The sequence below is a fragment of the Cygnus olor genome, chromosome 13, assembly GCF_009769625.2.
Source record: "Cygnus olor isolate bCygOlo1 chromosome 13, bCygOlo1.pri.v2, whole genome shotgun sequence".
NCBI lineage: Eukaryota > Metazoa > Chordata > Aves > Anseriformes > Anatidae > Cygnus > Cygnus olor.
The window spans coordinates 17,843,402-17,861,806 of record NC_049181.1 but is presented as its reverse complement, the minus strand read 5'-3'; the positions used below and the strand labels follow the sequence as shown (position 1 = coordinate 17,861,806).

The window sequence follows — 18,405 nt, the reverse complement described above, 5'->3', positions numbered from 1 at the left end:
CAGCTGCCTGACAGCATTATGTTACAGAAAACAGTCCTTCAAGAAGTGACACATCCTATAACAACGAAAGTAGTGGACCCTCCAAATCCCTCTACCCTCTCCTTCGTATATCTTTCCTGTTCCCTACCCTGCCAATTTCCATTTTTCATCTGAATCTCAGACTGGTTTCTGCCTCTTTACATCATTTTTTTATATTTGCCAGAGTTGAAAGCAAAAATGTTTAATATTTGCAGTGATTATGTGAGTGTGTGGTTTGTATTACTTTTTCAGGAAGTGCAAGTAAGGGGGGAGAGGATATTCTGCAAAACTCCTGCGTCTGCCTCCCTATCTCCCTGATCAAATCCAGGATTTTTGCCTCTGCACTGACGGCTGTACACATGGAGGTCATTTTCAGGTGCAGTTTGGTCCCAATTTCTGGAGTAGAAAACACAACTGGGGATTCAGGGTGCCTTAACTTTGAACTACCAGGCTTTCCGATAAGAGAGGGGAATGTGAATCTAACTTTGAAGAATCTAACTTTGAAATATCCTTTTTCCATTTTTTTTTATCTTCTAAAAAAAGCCTTCTGACATCCTTTGAGTGTTGTATAACTTGGGAAAGCTCTTGCTTTCCTGGGGACTTGACCGAGAGCTTCTGGTAGCTGCTGGAAACCTGAAATTTAACTGTATGCCTACAGTACTTTAATGAGATTTGGAGGACAACTTAACACGAGCAAATTATGTTAATGTAGTTATATGTTGTTGCTTAATGACTATCTCACGCTAGTAGCTATGTTGCTGTATAGTCCAATGTGGATGATATAGTTACGCTGGTCGAAGGATATCTTTGGGGAGCGAATTAAAATGAAATTATGCATACTTGGACTCCTTTGCACAGGAGTAATTGCGTTCATGTGGTGCATTTTATTTACCAGCACTTAAAGTGGGTTTGCTATTCCCTGTTACAGAGAGGATATAATGAAAGGGATTTTTAAATTACTATTTTTTTATTTTTATTTTGCACAGGCCGGTGCTGCTCAACTCTTGCCCACGAACACTTGCTCACATGTGGCTGGCTGACTTCGTTGCAGGTAAGTAGGACTACACCACATCTTTTTCATGTAAACACTGATATAAATTTATATAGAATTGAAGCCCTTAAGTGCACCTATGACCACTGAAAGCCCTTGAGGATGCTGTGCGGAACGTGGTAAAAATTATAAGATGTCACGTGTTTTACTGTTCATAAATGTTTATTATCAATAGGCAGCTGGAAATGTTACATCTGAAAAGGTAGAAACACCTTGAATTTCAATAGGCTTACATTTTTGGGAAAAAAATTAAATGCTTTATTTTTTTCAGTTTACAGTTAAGCTAAAAATACACATAAAATAAATATTTTTATTTATTTATATACATTTCATTTTTACATGTTATGCGAGGGAATGACGTGGAATCTGCACTACAGACAGAAAAGATGCAAGTAGAAAAGTACATAAAACTAAGCGTTTGTTTTTGCTTTTTGCTCTTCCCCCTTTTCGTCCTCCCCTTCCTCTAGGGGTGGCTACTACTGCTCAATGGGCAAATGCTGAGGTCCCCACTCTGTCTTTACATAAGCAAAATTCTCCAAACATCTGAAAGCTCTGTTGCCTGTAAAAGGCCATTAAGTTTTTGACGAAAAATAAAAGAAAGAGGAAAAAAGCCTCACTTTTTTTTTATCCCATGAAATGGTGTTTTAGAACATGATCAGGTGTGAAGCTGTTTCTGTGATAGCTTTTTTATGAAGATTTACTTTGATATTAAAACTGGATTGCTAAAAAAAAGCCTGTTTGCAGTGTAAGCCCAATTCTCTAGGGCTTGCCATATAGAAAATAGAGTACTTAAGCATCTGCTACCATCCTTTTGCTTCTCAAAGATCCCTAGCCCTCTAGTTCCCAGACCCACCTTATAAACACATTCAGTAGTTTTTAAATAAAACTGTACAATACCCCAAAAAATAGCTACACCAAAAAGTGCCCCCCTTGCTCAAAAACAACTATTTATACTCAAAAGGCATTTCATTCTGTTGGCTAAAGGTATCACAGTGTTCTGTTAAGCTCGTGTGCCGAAAGGCCAGCTCCTGGATTGATCACCTCTCGGTCTAAGCACATCGTTTCTTCTGGTTTAGGAGTTACTGCTGATGGAAATGCTGTAAATGGGAGGGGAAGGAAATCCCCGAAAGAAACAAAAGAAACCATGCTGAAGGAGGACATGCTGGCCAGCAGGAATGGGCAGTGCTGTCTTCCATGGTTGGTGAGCCACCGACTGAGTAGGGTCTGTGTATGAAGAAAGAATTGCACGATCAACTTGGCTTTCAAAATTGCGGGTGGTTTGAGCTAGGTTGGGAGTTAGTGTTGACTTTTTTTTTTTGCACACCTTAAAAAAGCAGAGCAAGTAAAAGCGTTTCCCTGAAACATAACACACTATCAAACATTTGGAAGTTAAGGATCAAATGCTTTTGCCTTTTACATGTACTTTTTTTTTTTAGATAAAGCATATTCTTCTTTTTAAGCATCATTCTTGATCATCAACTTACTCTAGAGCAGTAGTTAGTTTGGGTGGAGGGAATTATGTAAAAATTGTATAAATGACTTGTTTGTACAAGTGTAATGGTCTGAAACAGGGAAAGTGGTAGTGTGAAAACTCAATTCAGTTGAATTTGAAAATACACTTAGGTGGCCAGCCCAGACTGCCCCACCGCACCCCCAAAAAATCCAGTGAGGGATTGATTTTATACTTGTTGGGCTTCAAATTACACATTCGCTGAAAACTGCAGATTATTTTGGTAACAGTTTATTTCAGATGCTACTCCAGCAAGTTGATTTGTTATTCACTGCAGTCTCACCGATTCCAATTAATTTTGTCTTTGTGTGAATGGAAGTTGCTGCTGCTGCTGGCTGCAGCCACCTGTGCTGCCAGGAGAGGAAGGGGCCCTTGGGGTGCACCCACCCCAAAGACAGCCCCAGAGAGCTTTTAGTAAGGTGATAGCTTTCCTTAATTCTAGGCAGCCTTCGTGATTTCGGTGGCTTTGCTTTTTTTCCTTCTCCATTCTGTTTTTTGTGGAGTTGTAACGGAGGTGGGAGGGCGATGCTGTTCCTTTGGAAAGGGGCCTCTGAGGCTGCATGCAGCTTTCTCGTGGACATCTCTGTGTTAGCACGCAGCAGACAGACTGGTTAAGGGAGAACTCAGCCGAAAACTAAACCAAAATTGAACCTCTTCCTGGTAAACTTAAGTGTGTGAGATTTTGGCCTTTGGGAAAGGAAAATGGAAACTTCAAAGCAAGGCCGAGAAGTCCCAATGGAAGTGGGACCTGCAGTTACTGGCACAGAGCAGCTGGTGCTCCTGTAGCTTTCTGACTCTGCAGGATAGCCCAGGAGTAAGTCAGGTCTCTGCTTACAGTACTTGTACTTCTCCAAATGTCTGCTGGAGATACCCTGCCACTGCTTCTGTTCCTGTAAGAGAGCTCAAAATGCAGGTCGTGCCCTCACCATGCAAGTCTTAGAGCTCCTCTAACTCAAAGGAAAGACTCTTATCTAAGCAAGCACTAAAGAAAAAGCAACCATACCCAAGGAGAAATGAGGGTGAAGCCCTCACAGAGGCACAAGAGCCTCCTGGCTGCCCAGGGAGGCTTCTTGGGTGCCCGGGTGAGTGTCTGGGAGCTGCCTTATCCCGTGCCACAGGGTGAAGTGGGCAGGCGCTGGTTGCACCCCAGCTATGGCCTCCCTCACCCTGCGTGTCACACACCTTCCTGTGACACCTCGTCACCTGCGTGACTTGCTGCCATTGCCAGCGACGGGATGAGATGCAAACACTAAAGAAAGAATGAAATTTTCCTATAGCCCAACTCTGGTATCCTTTTGTGTGTGTCAGTGCTGGGCTGGCTGTGGAACCTCCCCATGCTTAGAAGTTTGCTGGGTTAACCAATCTTAGCCTACTCAAAAGGTAAGGTTTTACATTTATATATGAACGTATTTATTTAAATAATACTTACAGTGACTGTTTCTGTTAAAAATTTACACGTGCCATTAGAAAAAGGATGAAACACAAATGCAGTAAGGTGAGATGAGACACAAATCACACAAGCGAGGATGTCAGAGTTTAGGCTTACAAAGTATGCTGCTCCTGCTCTCTGTCTACTGCAGAAGTCCCCAAAATTCCCCTCGTGGGAAATCATGCTAGTTTTCTATATGGAAAACTATCGTAACGTACATAGCTAAATCCTAACCTGAATTAGTCATAAGAAAACAAAAGTACATACCACTGCTACAAGTATTAACTACTGACTGTATATAGCGCCTTTAAATTGAAGATCTGAAAGTGCTTATAAATAATGAACTAACCCCCCGGCGAGGTAGGTAAGTATTATTGTCCCTATTTTACAGATGGGGAAACTGAGGCATTAGAGAGGCTAAGTGACTTGCCCAAGGTCACAGGTGAGGCAGTGGCAGAGCTGGGAACAGACCTCAGAAGTCCTCTTTTCTGATCCTGCGCTCTAACCACTGCGCATGCTGCTTCTGTAGGGACCACTATACAAATAGCTGAGTATTTACATATACACTAGTATGTGATTAATATACAATTACCCAAATAATCTGCAGAGAGATGTCGCTTGATTCCTTACTTCTGAAATAACTTCGATCTCTGACCTGAGTACAAACACCTAGCTCTGTGTGGTGCTCTGTACCTGGATGTTGGTCTTAACTTTCTACTGGTGATGGTTTTTAGGTGTGATGCTTCAAAAAAAACAGGTGAAAACGACACCAGGGATGGGAGGTGAGAAATAAAGCTACTTCAAGAGTGGGAAACCTAAAGATAGGACAAGTGATCAAACCTGGTATGATCCCAAATTCCTAGCATGTGTATAATGACTATCCTTGAAGCTTATCAAATGTATTTTCACAAAATATTTCAATTTCCTTCACATGAATCTTCTGCTTAAGAGTAGTAATAACAACAACAATAATTGACTAGTTGCTGTAAAGTCTATTGCTACCAAAGGGGGTGCATAGGTGCAGTCAAACAGACTTGGCTTTTTGGGGATCAGTCTGACAGTTTTGGATACTCCTGGACACATGCATAAATCACTTACTAACACAAATATTTGCGTTAAATCCAAAAGTCAGCTGAGGCTGGCTCATAGCTGGGAGCTAGGAAGCATCTGAATCATGAAACAAATCCTGCAGGAGCCCCAGCCAAGCAGCCCCATGATGTACCTCTCGCGTTCAACATAACATTATCAAGGAATTATTGCAGACTGCTTGATTCATTGTGCCATTACAATGTGGCAGTTCCTACCCCTGCCCTTTCTGGGCACGGCAGGGGAACGTGACTCACGCAGTTTGTACAGAAGGGATTTGCATTGCCCAGTGTAATTTTTACATTTTTGGGGGGCACTGCTGCAGAGTTAATTGCATTTCATTTTGAGATTTGTACCCGTTACCATAGGGCTGCAGTTGAATGGCACAATTTAGTCATAGCCAGTAGCAGCGTGCTTGCTCTCATGGAAAAATTAAAAGCCCTTCCACCATCCAAGGATATGAACCCTGCTTCTACGCCTGCTTTAAACCCTGCTGATGTAATCTGCATAACCATACTGGAGTTGTTTTCACTCCTATGTGCTAGAAGGTAACAAAGATGTGCTGCCCCGTGTCAAGCAGACTTCCTGAACTGCAATGTGCTTAGGTGAGGCATAAAATAATTCAAACCCTTCCCTTCATCCCCCTGTAGCAGCTCTTGCTAATGTTCGTGTTCCCAGAAATGTACAGAGGCTGGTTTATTAAACTGCAGGCTTTTATTGTGGGCTGCTTTGAGAATTGCCTTCAGTTGGTTCTAACTGCAGCTCTCACATATGGATGGATTTGCATCGTAAAAGAGAGGGTTGCTGGATTTCTTCTTGAAAGATCAGCAAATTGCTTCTGACCCTACGATTCTGCAAGACTCTCTGTGTAGTGCCAAAGTCAGTTTGCTCAGCCTTACTTACAGGAAGAGGAGATGCAATTTTCAAAGGCTGCTCTAACCCTGCAATTAGTATCAAAGCCTGAAATCTGTTGATACAAGAATGCTTTTCACTCTGTCTTAACTAGCATGTCTAGGGGCTTAAATATTTTGGGCTTTGTACTGCATGCTGGTAACAGGGCTGGCGTCGTTCATGAGCAAGGAGAACAGAAACACGTTTGAGTCTCTGCTCCTAGTTGCTCTTTTTCCTTGACACTGTGGCTGGCCGTAGCCTCCATCTCGAGCTCTGCGTTCAGAGCTTCTCATGAGCCAGGGGTGTTGGTGTAGATTTTCCAGCCTTCATAAATGCTTTTTTCAAATGCAGTTCCCAGTGTACTGCGCACAAGAGGTGATTTTTTGGCACCTGCCCCTGGGCTATGCTCCAGCTTGTGTGACCTGTCCTGGGAACAGAGCCTTTAGCCTGGCTGCACGGACTTGTAAGGAAGCTTTGGGGTAAGGTAGGGCCATCTCTGAGCTCAGGACTTGCTTCTTCCAAGAAAGCTGACTGCTAACAGCTCTGAAGCAGCATCAGGTGCCAGTCATCTGCATTTCTTAGCAACAACACTGAAGAAAGTTCAGGTGTCATGTTGTTAAAAAGCAGTGTCAACCATTTTGCCCTTATTGTCTTCTCCCCTGTCTCATGCTCCTTAGGACAAAAATGCAGGGACATGGGTAATATCTGGAGAGGGCCTAGCACAAATGTTGTAGGGGTGAAAAAAACATAAGATACAGAAGGGTAACATCTGCTGCACTGCTTTTTGGTGCACCTTAGAAAAGGAACTGCAGCAACTTTCCAGGGTGCCAGCTGCAGTCTGAGCTGCTACTGCTGAGCTTGCTTTTCAGAAATGCAGCTCACAGACCCAGGGAAGTGACTGCTGTACACCAGGAGGACGATTTTCTACCTAACAGCATGATATTGACCAGAGAGGCAGCGAAAAAGGAATGCAGCAGTGGAAATAAAACCAGGGATTTCAAAACCCAAATGCAGCTCAGGGGGGTCGGTATAAGGGGAAGGTTTAGGGCTGGGTTTTGGTGCACCCTGTTAGTGATAGGAGAACCACTCTGAGGTTTCTCTTTCAAGCAGCCACAGCTGGCTTTGTGTCCATTCATCTATGTAGAAGTTGGTAGCAAGGCCAGGTGCTAGCTTCCACTGCCAACTGAAGTGGGAGGTCATTCTGCTCCCTACGAGGGGAATTTCTTAATAGCAATTAAGTAAATAAGCAAATCATCACATGTTCTAGCTGGATGATCAAAGGTGTCTCTTATTCAGTAACAGTTTACAATATGGATATAATGACCTGAAAAAAACACACAGCTGAAAGAATCAGAGGTGGTATTGCTTAAAGAAAATGAAAAGCCAGTTATAACCTGAAACACTTTCTAAAAAGATTGCAAATATGATTCTCAGCCTCCTGCTAAGCCACTGCTCACCAGCTGGTTGTGATGCTGCGGGGTTTGAGCAGGATGCGGAACTGATGGCATTGGATAGCAGCGATGATAACCCAGCGGTGCTGGGATGATGATGAGTGCACTGGAGAAATCCTCTACTCCGCCACCAGCGTGTCTGAATTATGTGGGATTTAAAGACTAAGCCTGCATCCGAAGGAGTCCCGTAGTTTACAGTGACCTTATAAATAGTGAAACCTTCAGTTCAGTATTTGTGAGTGTAAAAAAGTAAATTAAAAAAGGTGCAGATGGCTATAAAATAGGTTAACATAAGTAGTTTTACATTTTTTTCTCCTGTGGACAGAAAGGAATTCATAATGCTGAATCAGGTGAGAGCAAACAATTACAAATAATTAGCTAAGTTTTCTAGCAGGTGTTAAGGTAGCCTTACTTATAGCCGAGTTGTTACATGATCCTCCTGCCCGTCTTTCCACTGGTTTATAAACAAGTCACAAGCCTCTCCCCATGAATCAAACACATCCTCTGATGAGTCTAAAAGTTTGGAGTTAGAGGAACAAATACTGGAAGCACAGTGAAGGGAGCTGGTACAAACCACAGGGCACTCCTTGCTCTGTCCTGTAAGTCTCGTGTTCCCACTGTAGTCCACCTCATTGAGGTTAATTTCACTTTTGGAACAATTCTCTTCTCTATCTTTATCAATCTGAGAATATTTAATGTCTTTCCACATATAGTGTGGCTGAATAATTCCATCTGAAATAGTGTACATGGGCTCTGAATTTGCTTCAGGGACGTGCCCGTTCATTTTGGAGAACAGCAGGCCCAGTCTCTTAAAGGACTCCTTCTTGGAGCTGGAAAGCCTCTGAACTCTATTTCCATTTCGGATGAAGGAGCGCTTACTGATCCCATTGCTTTTTGGCTTCTCTTCCACCATATCAATCCCAGACATGGTTTTAATTAGAGCAGATACATTGAAGTCCTTCTTTTTGTTGGCTACATTGAAAGACACACTCTTGGCTTTGGATTTTTCCCCAGCACTGTCCTCGTTTGTTTCATCCTTTTGGGACACCTCTGTGCTGCTGGTAGAGTAACTTCTCCTCTGGGGCTTCCTGTTTCCCAGGAGATCAAGGACTTCGTAGCGAAAACTTGAGATGTCCTGTTTTAATTCCTAGGGCAAGAGGGAAAATGAGTGCCACTCAGCAGCATTATCTGTGATGTGAAAGAATGATCATGTTTTCTTGGGAGAATTGTTAAGAGTTATGCAAATGGCTGACACCAAATCACACTTACAAGAATGCTATGTAAATCTTTATGATTTGGTGACATGAAAGAATGTATTGGTAAGCCTGAGAGTCGGAGAGCTTACAAGATCTTCGTCTTCAAGGGCTGTGGGACCAGCCTTTGTGACCACCCCTTATCCCCTCTTCTTCCTGCTTGGGGTTGGGGGAAGCCTAAATAAGACATTTATAGAAGTGAAACTGTTGGAATTTAGAAATGTTGCAGGAATCTTTCAGTTGATAGGCCCAAATTTAAGCATTCTCTGTATCCATTAACCTAGACTCGGCTTAGGATTAGGAATGCAATGCTGACTCAAAGCAGATACTTCATTCTTACCGTTTTTCAAAGCCATTGTCTACGTAAAATATTGTGCATTAAGACACGTTGAGACATGAGAAGACACCCGTATAAGGAATGTTCTTTGCTCAAAAGAAGACTGCATGTACATCACATACCTTCCCAGCTCCAGTAACAGTCATATTTCCACTGTTGGTCACAAAATATATTCCTAAATTAGCGGGAACTCTGCAAGTGGCTACTGGAATTAGTGTAACACGATTGTTAAAGAGTAGGAAGTTACCTTGAAATTTTCTTCAGTTAAACCTTCATTGGTTTTGGAAGTTCTGATCATTGCTGCAACGTATCTTTTCACAAGATTTCTGATCACTTCCTGAAATATGAAACAACAGAAGTGATTCAGCTGCTGGCTCAGACCAAATTCTGTTCTTGCTGTACTTTATTGAGTTCTTACTGATGGCTCTCCTGACTCTGCTCTCTTAAAAAAAAAAAAAAAAAAAAAATCACTGTTAGAAACAGAACTTTCTTTCAAATAGAACAAACCTTTGCAGAGGCTTATTTACGTTTCGTCTTGAAAGCTCAGCTATTAAGTGTAGTGAGCTGATTTGTTGTACTTGCTTTGCATATGTAAAAGTTGTCCAGAAAAAAAATCTAGATTATCTTAAATGTCTTCAAGCCATTTAAACCTCTTCATGCATTTTTTTAATCTCAGATGCTGAAAGTCCTTCAAGATTACCAGTCTCACCTGTGTATGCTGTATCTTGATGGGCTAAGCTTGTCACTTTAAGATTTTTTCTTTAAATATTGGAAAGTCCATGATGGTGTGTTATCAACAAATAACCTGAAGAACAAACAGCCAGGACTCTACAGGGCAATGCACGTTCATGTTAGCCCACATCTGCCAGCTGCCTGGGTGCCCTATAATGGGAGGTTAAAAACTCCTTACAGAGCTGCTGCAGCATCTGTGGACAGCGCTGGAAGTATAGAGTCACACCTTTGGTGACTGTTCCCCAGCATTACCTGGGCTGTTTGTTACAACTTAGATGAGATCCATTTTGCTCCGCATTTGTGTACCTCCTTGCTGGCTTTGCATAAGCAGGCTTGGACTGTTATCTGACACACAGAGGTTGACCTCTATATACAGAAAAGACTACCCCAAATCTTCCCTGCGTTTTCCCCCATAAATGGAGACAAGAAGTCTGAATAACCCAAAGCTTTAACCTGTGCTCCTCACCAAGGTTTTACTGGGAGGTGCTTTGAGATCCCACTCTCGGTACCTGTGAGCTGTGCTGTAAAGTCAGAAGGTACCAAATGTCTGTTATCAAAAGTGACTAAGTATGTTAAGTGTCAACTCCACGTACAAAGACTCTTCAGAAAACAGGAGATGTCCTACGTAAGACAAATTATTTATGGCTTTTGACAGTATTGTCTGACGTACCACCTAACATTCAGGAGATATTTTTTTGTCCTTCCAGCATGCTGGCATAATCACATTGAATTCAAATACTGAAGCTGGTGTTTTTAATACCGCTTCATCCTTTTGTAGGTTGAATTTAATGAACACTTGATGACAAGCAAGCTGAGAATGAACAGAAACAGCAAAATTCAACAAAGGAACAATTCCTCCTTCCTGAGCTGTCCAAAACTGAACGAAATCTCAACTGCTGTTTGAGTTAGGATTAGGGATGTCTTGCAGAAAAAAAGCAGTAGAGGAGCAATTTGAGAGTATGTAAAAATGCTGCAAAAACGGTTTTAATCAGAACAACATGACAGTCTGATCCCTCTGAAGTCAATGGTGATGTTGCCTTGACTTCAGCAACCGGAGAGATACCTGGCAAGTTTGCTGTTTTCAGAGCAGGTGAAAGGCTAGGAGTGATTTACTAAACCACCCCACCTCTATCGAGGAAATGTTTTAATCCATGACAAGCAAGATCCTCTTGGAGCTCCTACACTTGTATATGTATTCTATAAGAAAGCAAGAAGTGAGATAGTAGAAAATAAGCAGGAAGAAGAAACTGTAAGTAAAAACTTGATCTGCAGGAGCGTTTACCTGGTAATGTTGATTCTGAATGAGGTTGTCAGCATGCCTTTCCTGCAAAGAGAAAGGCAGAGGCATGTTACCCAACATGTAATCCTGTCTTTAGAGTAGTGATGGCTCTTGGCGAGTCCCAATCCAGCAGCAACCTTCTACTGCACCAGCACAGTAGCATCCCTTGTGAACATGCACAAGCACCCCCAAAAAAATAAGTTTAAAACCATGCAGCTCCTTACTGTGAATGTTTTGAGGTTTTCATGCCTCTTCTGTTCATTGTCAGAGTCATTGCCTGGGCACAGCTGATTGTGAATCCACTTGCAAAGGTACCAGAAAGACTTGGGACTTGGGATGATGTTAAAAGGAGGGGGCAGAGTGGCACCTTCATCAAAGTAACTCATCCAGAGCTTTGTCCGTGCAAACTTCCACTCTATGTCTGCATGGTCCTGTGAGAGGAGGAAAGAGAATATCAACAGCTTTAGGCAGGCTTTACTGAAGCAAATGTCAGCGACTAAGGAGGTGACGTGAGCAAGAAAGCATTTCTCTGGCTGCAGGCAAAGCAGTGTCAATTCTTCCATCTCCCTCACTGGGGGTGTACTTAAAAAATCAGTGTGAAATGTAGCTGAGTATAAAAATACCAACCTCTGAGAAATGTAATGATAGCAAAAAGAAATTTCACATGCTTCATCATTTAGAGATCGTGCACATTAGTTCACCCGTAAAAGAAGCAGGAAAACTTTTTTTTTTTCTTTTTGCTACTGCTTTTATATTATCACAGACCCTTGTTTTTCATGTCAAAATCCAATGAATTCTCACACTCGTCCCTGAAAAAAATCTCTCCTGGTCTTTGTTGATTTGTTTTATAGCATCTATTCATTCAGCTCTTGTTTATAAACAAGTGATAAATTTTACTGGGTGCTACATTTTAAATCTCGCCTCTGCATTATCATTACACAAAATGGAGACATTTTAATGTTATTTATTTATTTATTTATTTATATTATCGCTGCAACACCATGCTAGCTCTAGTATTCTTCATCCTAACAAAGTAAAGGTGGAAAGTTATTAGCATCACTTCACAGCTACGCAGACGTGCAGCATGTCCATAGCATCACCAAGAAATACTGAGTTTGTGCAAGACACTGATCTTACAGACTGCAAAATGGAGCTCCCCAAATTGAGGTATTTGCAGTCTAGTCTGTGGAGCCAACGTGCCATGCTGTCTGTTAACAAACTGCGTGCTCCCTTCAGCATCAGGGCAAAGAGATCAACCTACAGCCTGGATTCAGAGAGCTGATGCAGCTCTCTCTGCATATGAAGTCCATATGAATACGAAATCCATATTCAGAATGGATGTCATGCTGCTTTGTGCTGGTTTTGAAGTTTAAAAAATGCCCCTATTTCATGTTTTGCAGGAATTCTGACACTGGGCAGAAAAGGAAGAAAACTGAGTCCTTCAAGCAGCGCTGAACGTAGTCTGCAATAGCACCCCGAATTTAAGTGGAAGGATGTGTGCTCTTACCTTCGTGGAATTTAGTGATGATAGTTATGGTGTTTTAGCTGTTTAGTGTTTTTGTTTGCGGTATCTGACATGAGAGTTAACCAAAAACATGGTGATGATTTTAAGTTTCTGAGTAAATTTAAATGAGGCTGGAAGGAGCAGCCCTCCTGGACAAGGGGTGCTGGGCTGCAGGCAGCAGCCCTCAGACCCACGCAGTGAAGTGTAGGACAGGAAGTTTAATAAAATACGGCTGAACGTCATGCCCAAGAAATTATTACACTGGCATTCTGGCTACGCTCCAGTGCTCTGACATGGTTAAAATATGCTCACATTTTGACAGAGAAGTGCAGCTCAGCTCCATTTTAATGGCGTTTTCAAATTACGTGCAGCTCTCAGTTTAACACAACTGCCTCGGTGGCCCGGGAGCACATCCTGGTGGTCTGAATAGCCCCAAAATACCAGGGCCTGAGCTGCAGCTCCCCATGGACATGCTCACTACTAGCCCAAGGGGAAAGTCCAGCAGTGGCTGCATCTCTGAAGGCTGCAGACCTGCAGCTGCTGGATCAAGCAGCTGCAGGGGAATATCCACGTTAAGTGTGGCAGCGTGAGGGTGGTGCTGAGTTACTCAGCCCTGCTGCAAGGCTTTCTCAGAGTGTGCAGGAACTGCAGACACCTGGAAACACTGAGTTTAGGGTAAAACAGTAGCTGAGGGAGAGTGCAAGACTGTTATTTTGGATGGAAATGTGTATTTTTATTTTTTTTTGTCTTGGGGGAGGAGGTGATTTAGCAGTGGATGTTGTTTGTAGGGAAGGATAAGGCAAATCTCTAGCTCAGGGATTGCAAATTAGCTTGAGGGAAATGAAAGAAAAAGGATGATGAACTTCCTGTAGAGAGTACTTTTTGCTATTTTACTTTAAAATAAGGTATTTAATGGTACTATATGGGCTTGAATAGGGGCTGATTGCAGACGTAGGGCAGCACCATGAAACCTGGTGGTAGTTTCTCAGTGAGGAAGTTTTGTGGTTGGTCTGAACAAATCCCTGTTGATGTAAATACACCTGCAGGTGAGGCTGGTGGAGGCCAGCTTCAGCCTCACTGGTACTTCTTCTTGTGCAGTCTTAGTCCAGGAATGCGATATAACCTTCTTTAAAAGACAGACCCCCTGTACACTGCCCAAAGTATCTCCTTTTTTTTTTCCTCTCTCTTCTGCTGCTGTGAATTCCCCAGGGTTTACAAACTGAGCCTGTCTCAATTATTCACCTTGATGTTTTGAGAACCTGAGCAAATCTGATCAGAACTCCTGGCACCAGTTCTGTGTTGGAATCATGCAGCAAGGAGCGATTTTGATTTTACTGGGGATGTTTTTGTGTGCCAGGAAACCACCATTTTCTTGGTTAGAGCTCTCTTTAGTGCTGTAAGCAGTGAGATCTGCACACAAAACAGCTTTCTGAACTCGCTTGGGCTGAGTACAGGGAGTACCATGCTTCAGCAATCATTTCATACCCAATCATTCAAACCTGAAGCATTTGCTGGTACAGCCAGACGCTGCGTTGGCTGTGAGTGTGGCCTGGTAGCCTACCAGATGTGCTCCAGCTTTTTGGTGTATCTCCCCAGCAGGCCACAAAGCAGGACTCACGTTTCTGAGAGCTGCCCGAGCCTCAGCCTGCTTTGTGTCTAAGCTGTTGAAGACTGCATGGGAGTGAACGCTCACCATGAGCTCCTGAATACAGCAAAAACCCAACCCAAGCTGGCCGTTCCCTTGCTCGGCCTGGGCCTGGCCACCACAAGCGAAGCCGTGCAGTGATGGTCAAACCTGGAGCTCCTGCAGCAGCTGCTGAGATGGGTCACGGGAGATGCTGTCCTCACAGCTCCTCACCCAGTCCTCCAAGACCTGCGCTGTCTCATATAATGTTAGGTGCCAACTTTTTTGTACAGTTTATAGTAAGCTGAAAACCATATCCACTAGCTCTGCAAGCGTGACCTTGCTGCTTTAGGACTTTAAATCCAAGTTTGGATTTCGCTGTCCTCTCTTCAAGCTGCTGTTGCTCTTGCCCTTGTTCTTGTCACCACCTTCCTTCAAGCACTGCTCATCTTTTCAGCTATAAAACACTACTTCTGAGGGCCGAGCCCTCAAGCTCAAAGAACACGTGAACTCAAAGAAAGCACCACTCGGCTCTTCTGTGAGAACAAAAAACCTGGATCACTTACTGTCACAATGCGAATGTGTCATACTGGCCACCTAATCCTCTTGCAAATCTCTGCCATTTGAAGCGAGAATTAATCTCCCATAAAGATTTCCCTGTGGGACTGCTGGAGCCATCTTACTGTAGCAGTTGTGAGGATTTTCTAATTCAGTCAAAGTGATGTATTCACAGATGTGCCAGATTTTAAATAATTACCTGCTACACTAATTATCCAGGATAATTCAAGCATTAATCTCCATCTTTATCTTTGTGCAGAAAAATCTGTTGTTTACATTTTGTAAAATGCTTTTTATAAAGACTTCCATCACCATCTCCTTGCTGGGCCATATGGTTTAGATCACACTTTGCCAAAAAAACATCCAGCTTCTCAGCTGGTCCTGGCCCAGCCAGCACAGCCCCATCAATGGAAGACTTTCATCTCTCTGTATTAGGTGACTACCTCTGCATCTAGGTTCCTCTCAACCTGTTCGTGGATTTAGTATCTCAGCTCCCTGTCGGCTGAAAAGCTGGTGGAGGAAAAAGCTGTTACTTTTACCTTAGCCCCCAGGAGCTGGAGCACAAGCCTGGGGCACATCAGGGCACAGGAGACTAATCTTGTGCCTCTTGAATTGGCATCCCTGAAAGCACAGGGATGAGGCTGAGGGTCCTGAGCGTACGTTAGCTCAGGGCTGATGGGCTCCGAGGGCTTACGGCAGCTCCCTGCTGCTGCAGGCTGGTGCAGAGCCACGTTGCGAACCCTCAGCGAGAACAGCACAGAGCTGATGATGAAGCTCAGCAGCCAGGCACTCTGATACCTCCAAACTTACCCACAATAAGACAATCACAGGATAATCAGCTACTTCAGCTCCTTTATGCTACAAGGAGGTGCACGAGAGCTTCTCCCCTTGAACGAGAGGAAACAAGTGTGTCCCTAGGATACAAATCCTCCCTGCGCCCCTTTGTGCAGAATAATGTATAAAGATGTCTAGCATCTTTCAAGCTGGCACAAAAAGGGCTGCGTGTGCCTTTCTTGTATTTTATTATACAACAGTCAGTGGGCTAAGCTGGAAATCAGGCTGCTGCCTGTCAGATGCAGATATAGAGGGCTGTGACAATGCCCTGGGGAGCAGGCTGTCTGGCTGTGGCTGAGTGCCTCGGAAGGAGGCGCAGGCAGCTCCTGGTGTGCAGGGAGCACTGGCAGTAGCCAGCGTGATTTCTGCAAGGACTGCTCTTTGCTGCTGTCGCGGGAGGTGCCAGCAGCAGCCCCACAGGTTAAGAAGTGCCCAAGCTGTTGGACTTTCCTCCAGGGAGGAAGGAGGAGGCACATCATCCACCTTTAAGAGGTTCTCGTAGACATACCTTGTTTGCAGCACAAGTTGGGTAAGGGGGGGGGGCATTCCCTGAGAGGCACAGGAACGTCAGAGGTGCTTTTTTGTCATATAATTAGCTGAGCTGCTAAGTGCAGGAGAAAGTCATTAAACTATGTTTAGTATATTTCTATCTCGTGTGCCTCTTTATTGCTCTTTGCAGGCTAAACCCAGAGCAGGTAACAGCACAGGAAATATATCAGTAATGGCTTTCAAGCAGGCTAGCACAAAAAAATATGCCCTTGTGTGTCTTGAACAGAAAGCAGTGCAGAAAGAGAGCCAGGAGAACGTTAATCTTTGCAGAACCCAACACAGACAACTTTTCTGCAGTTTCAAGACTGTTAATTTTGTAATATGTGTTGTGCAAGCTGGTAATAACATCGGCAGAGCTTGGGGGCTTAATGGCAAGCTCAGAGAAGCAAGCAGCAAAAACCCAAACAGGCTATTTGAGGTAAATGGCGCTGAATATTTTTCAAATAAGAATATTTCATACAGAGAAAAAAAATCATCTGTGAGTGAAATCTGGGACCTACAAAGGCAATTAATGCCCAGGTAATTCAGCTGCAGCTGACAACAAATGACTTTGCTTTCAAAGCTGGGGATGCCATACTGAAGGATAAGAACTTAATGGGATCAATCTCAAAAATAATACAAGAAAAATTGCTAAAGGAGGACTATCTAGCATTAGAAAAAGCAATTAGAACAGGGAATGAGACAGCCAATGAAGAGATGAAACTACTCTCTAGTGCGAAATCACAGTGCACCAGGCAGAACAGCAGGGTCCTGAGCAGCCACAGGACATTTGCAATGGGGGAACGGGTCTGTGGCTGACACAGCCCAGCACCTAAGGCGTGAAAGACCTCTGGGGTGGGGAGCTGCGTGGCCAGGGAGTTGTTGAGCAAACCACAGCAAGCAGGAAAGCACAGGGTGCTCGGTGTGGGAGGGAGCTGGGTCTGCTGCGCACGTCCTGGCACCAGCACAGGAAAGGAAAAGCACGTTCATGAAACGTGTGCAGGTCTCGAAGAAATGCACATAAATACTGACTCTGGGGTACAAGAAAAATGAAGTCTTGGGCCAGGATACAGGTAAAGGCTTAGTTTCAGAAAAGACCAAGCCTTATCTGGTAAAATGCAGGAGGCAGCGAGGCCCTTGGGTGGGGAAATCAAACACAGCACACGGGAGGAAAAAATAAATAAATTCTGACATAGCAGACAAGCCATCAATGGGACTGCGAGCCTTTAAAACTTGCAAGCTAGATGAGGAGCCCAGTCATGGTACAGTCCATAGAACAAGATGCTAACAAGAGAAACTGGGGAAAGATTTAGTTTTGCAGTGCCCAAGCTCGAGACACCTTAGTGAGCACAGCACAAAGCCAACAGGCAGCACTCATCGGAAGCAGGTAGGGCAGCCATGCACTGAAGGGCAGCAAAATGCCATCTGTGTCCAAGCACACCAGTTGCTCTGGCCAGATCTTACAAAAAAGTGGCATCAAACCCAAAATAACGTCCCCCAGCCTCCTGGGTCCAGCTGTCAAGGTCAGATAGAAGCAGGACAGCACATGTTGCGGCTGCAGCGCATCGTGGCAGCTCCATCTCAGGAGGAAGCCTGGAAGCCCCAGGTTCACAGAAATGGTAGTCCTAATGTTTTAAATTGCTGTTAAGGAACATCAAATGTAAGCTATCTTCACATCTCCTGCTTTAGGGGCTATTAAATTTTCTGCCAAGGATTTAGCATATAAATCTTACCGCCCCGTAGTATTAGCTACTTGCTTTCCGCAGGCACATGTTACTTCCCAGCAAGGTAACTGTCACTCTGCGAAGTTTCATGGGTCCCAGTTACAGATGTTTATGGGAAGTCCTCTTGGGAACTTTCCCTTTGTGCTTGGGAATTGCCCCAGAAACGCTCTGGAGCTGTTAGAAAAGGCCCAGCAACGTTGCTGATGCGCTGACCACGACTTCCTCTGACGTCCCTCCATGCTGCAGTGTGGCTGGTTTGCCCAGCTCCAGGGAATCAGTTTGCTTGTACCTGGAAAATGCATGCCTTAGCAGCTCTGCTCTTTATATCGGCTGGGTGCAGAAGCTACTCGTAATTAACATTGTTATTACAGCTTGCAGTGCACACCATTCCACCACGTATGTAGGTTATATATATCAATTACCTTTAATCTCCCACCAGCACATTGGATGGAAACAGCGATGGCTAATGAGAAGGCCAGGGAATATTATATCTGAGGAAACGCAGAGAGCTGTGCGTTGTGCTGGTTTTAGTGTAGTTAAATTATTTGAATTGACTCCTTTTTGTTCTTCAGTCATATTCCAGCAAAGTTCAGTTT

At 43.7% G+C, this 18,405-nt stretch overlaps 1 protein-coding gene across 3 annotated transcripts in view; it reads right to left on the bottom strand.

The window, feature by feature from the left end:
- Window positions 1-1,232: 1,232 nt before the first annotated feature.
- Window positions 1,233-18,405, bottom strand: part of TRPC5 (transient receptor potential cation channel subfamily C member 5) — a 98,382-nt gene continuing 81,209 nt past the window's right edge. For all 3 annotated transcript variants that reach the window (XM_040572301.1, XM_040572302.1, XM_040572303.1), the window contains 4 exons: window positions 11,262-11,468; window positions 11,041-11,082; window positions 9,274-9,363; window positions 1,233-8,583 (listed from right to left, as the gene is read on the bottom strand). In XM_040572301.1, the coding sequence (XP_040428235.1) occupies window positions 7,849-8,583; window positions 9,274-9,363; window positions 11,041-11,082; window positions 11,262-11,468 (1,074 nt within the window). In that variant the 3' untranslated portion in view covers window positions 1,233-7,848. The remainder of the gene's footprint in view (window positions 8,584-9,273; window positions 9,364-11,040; window positions 11,083-11,261; window positions 11,469-18,405) is intronic.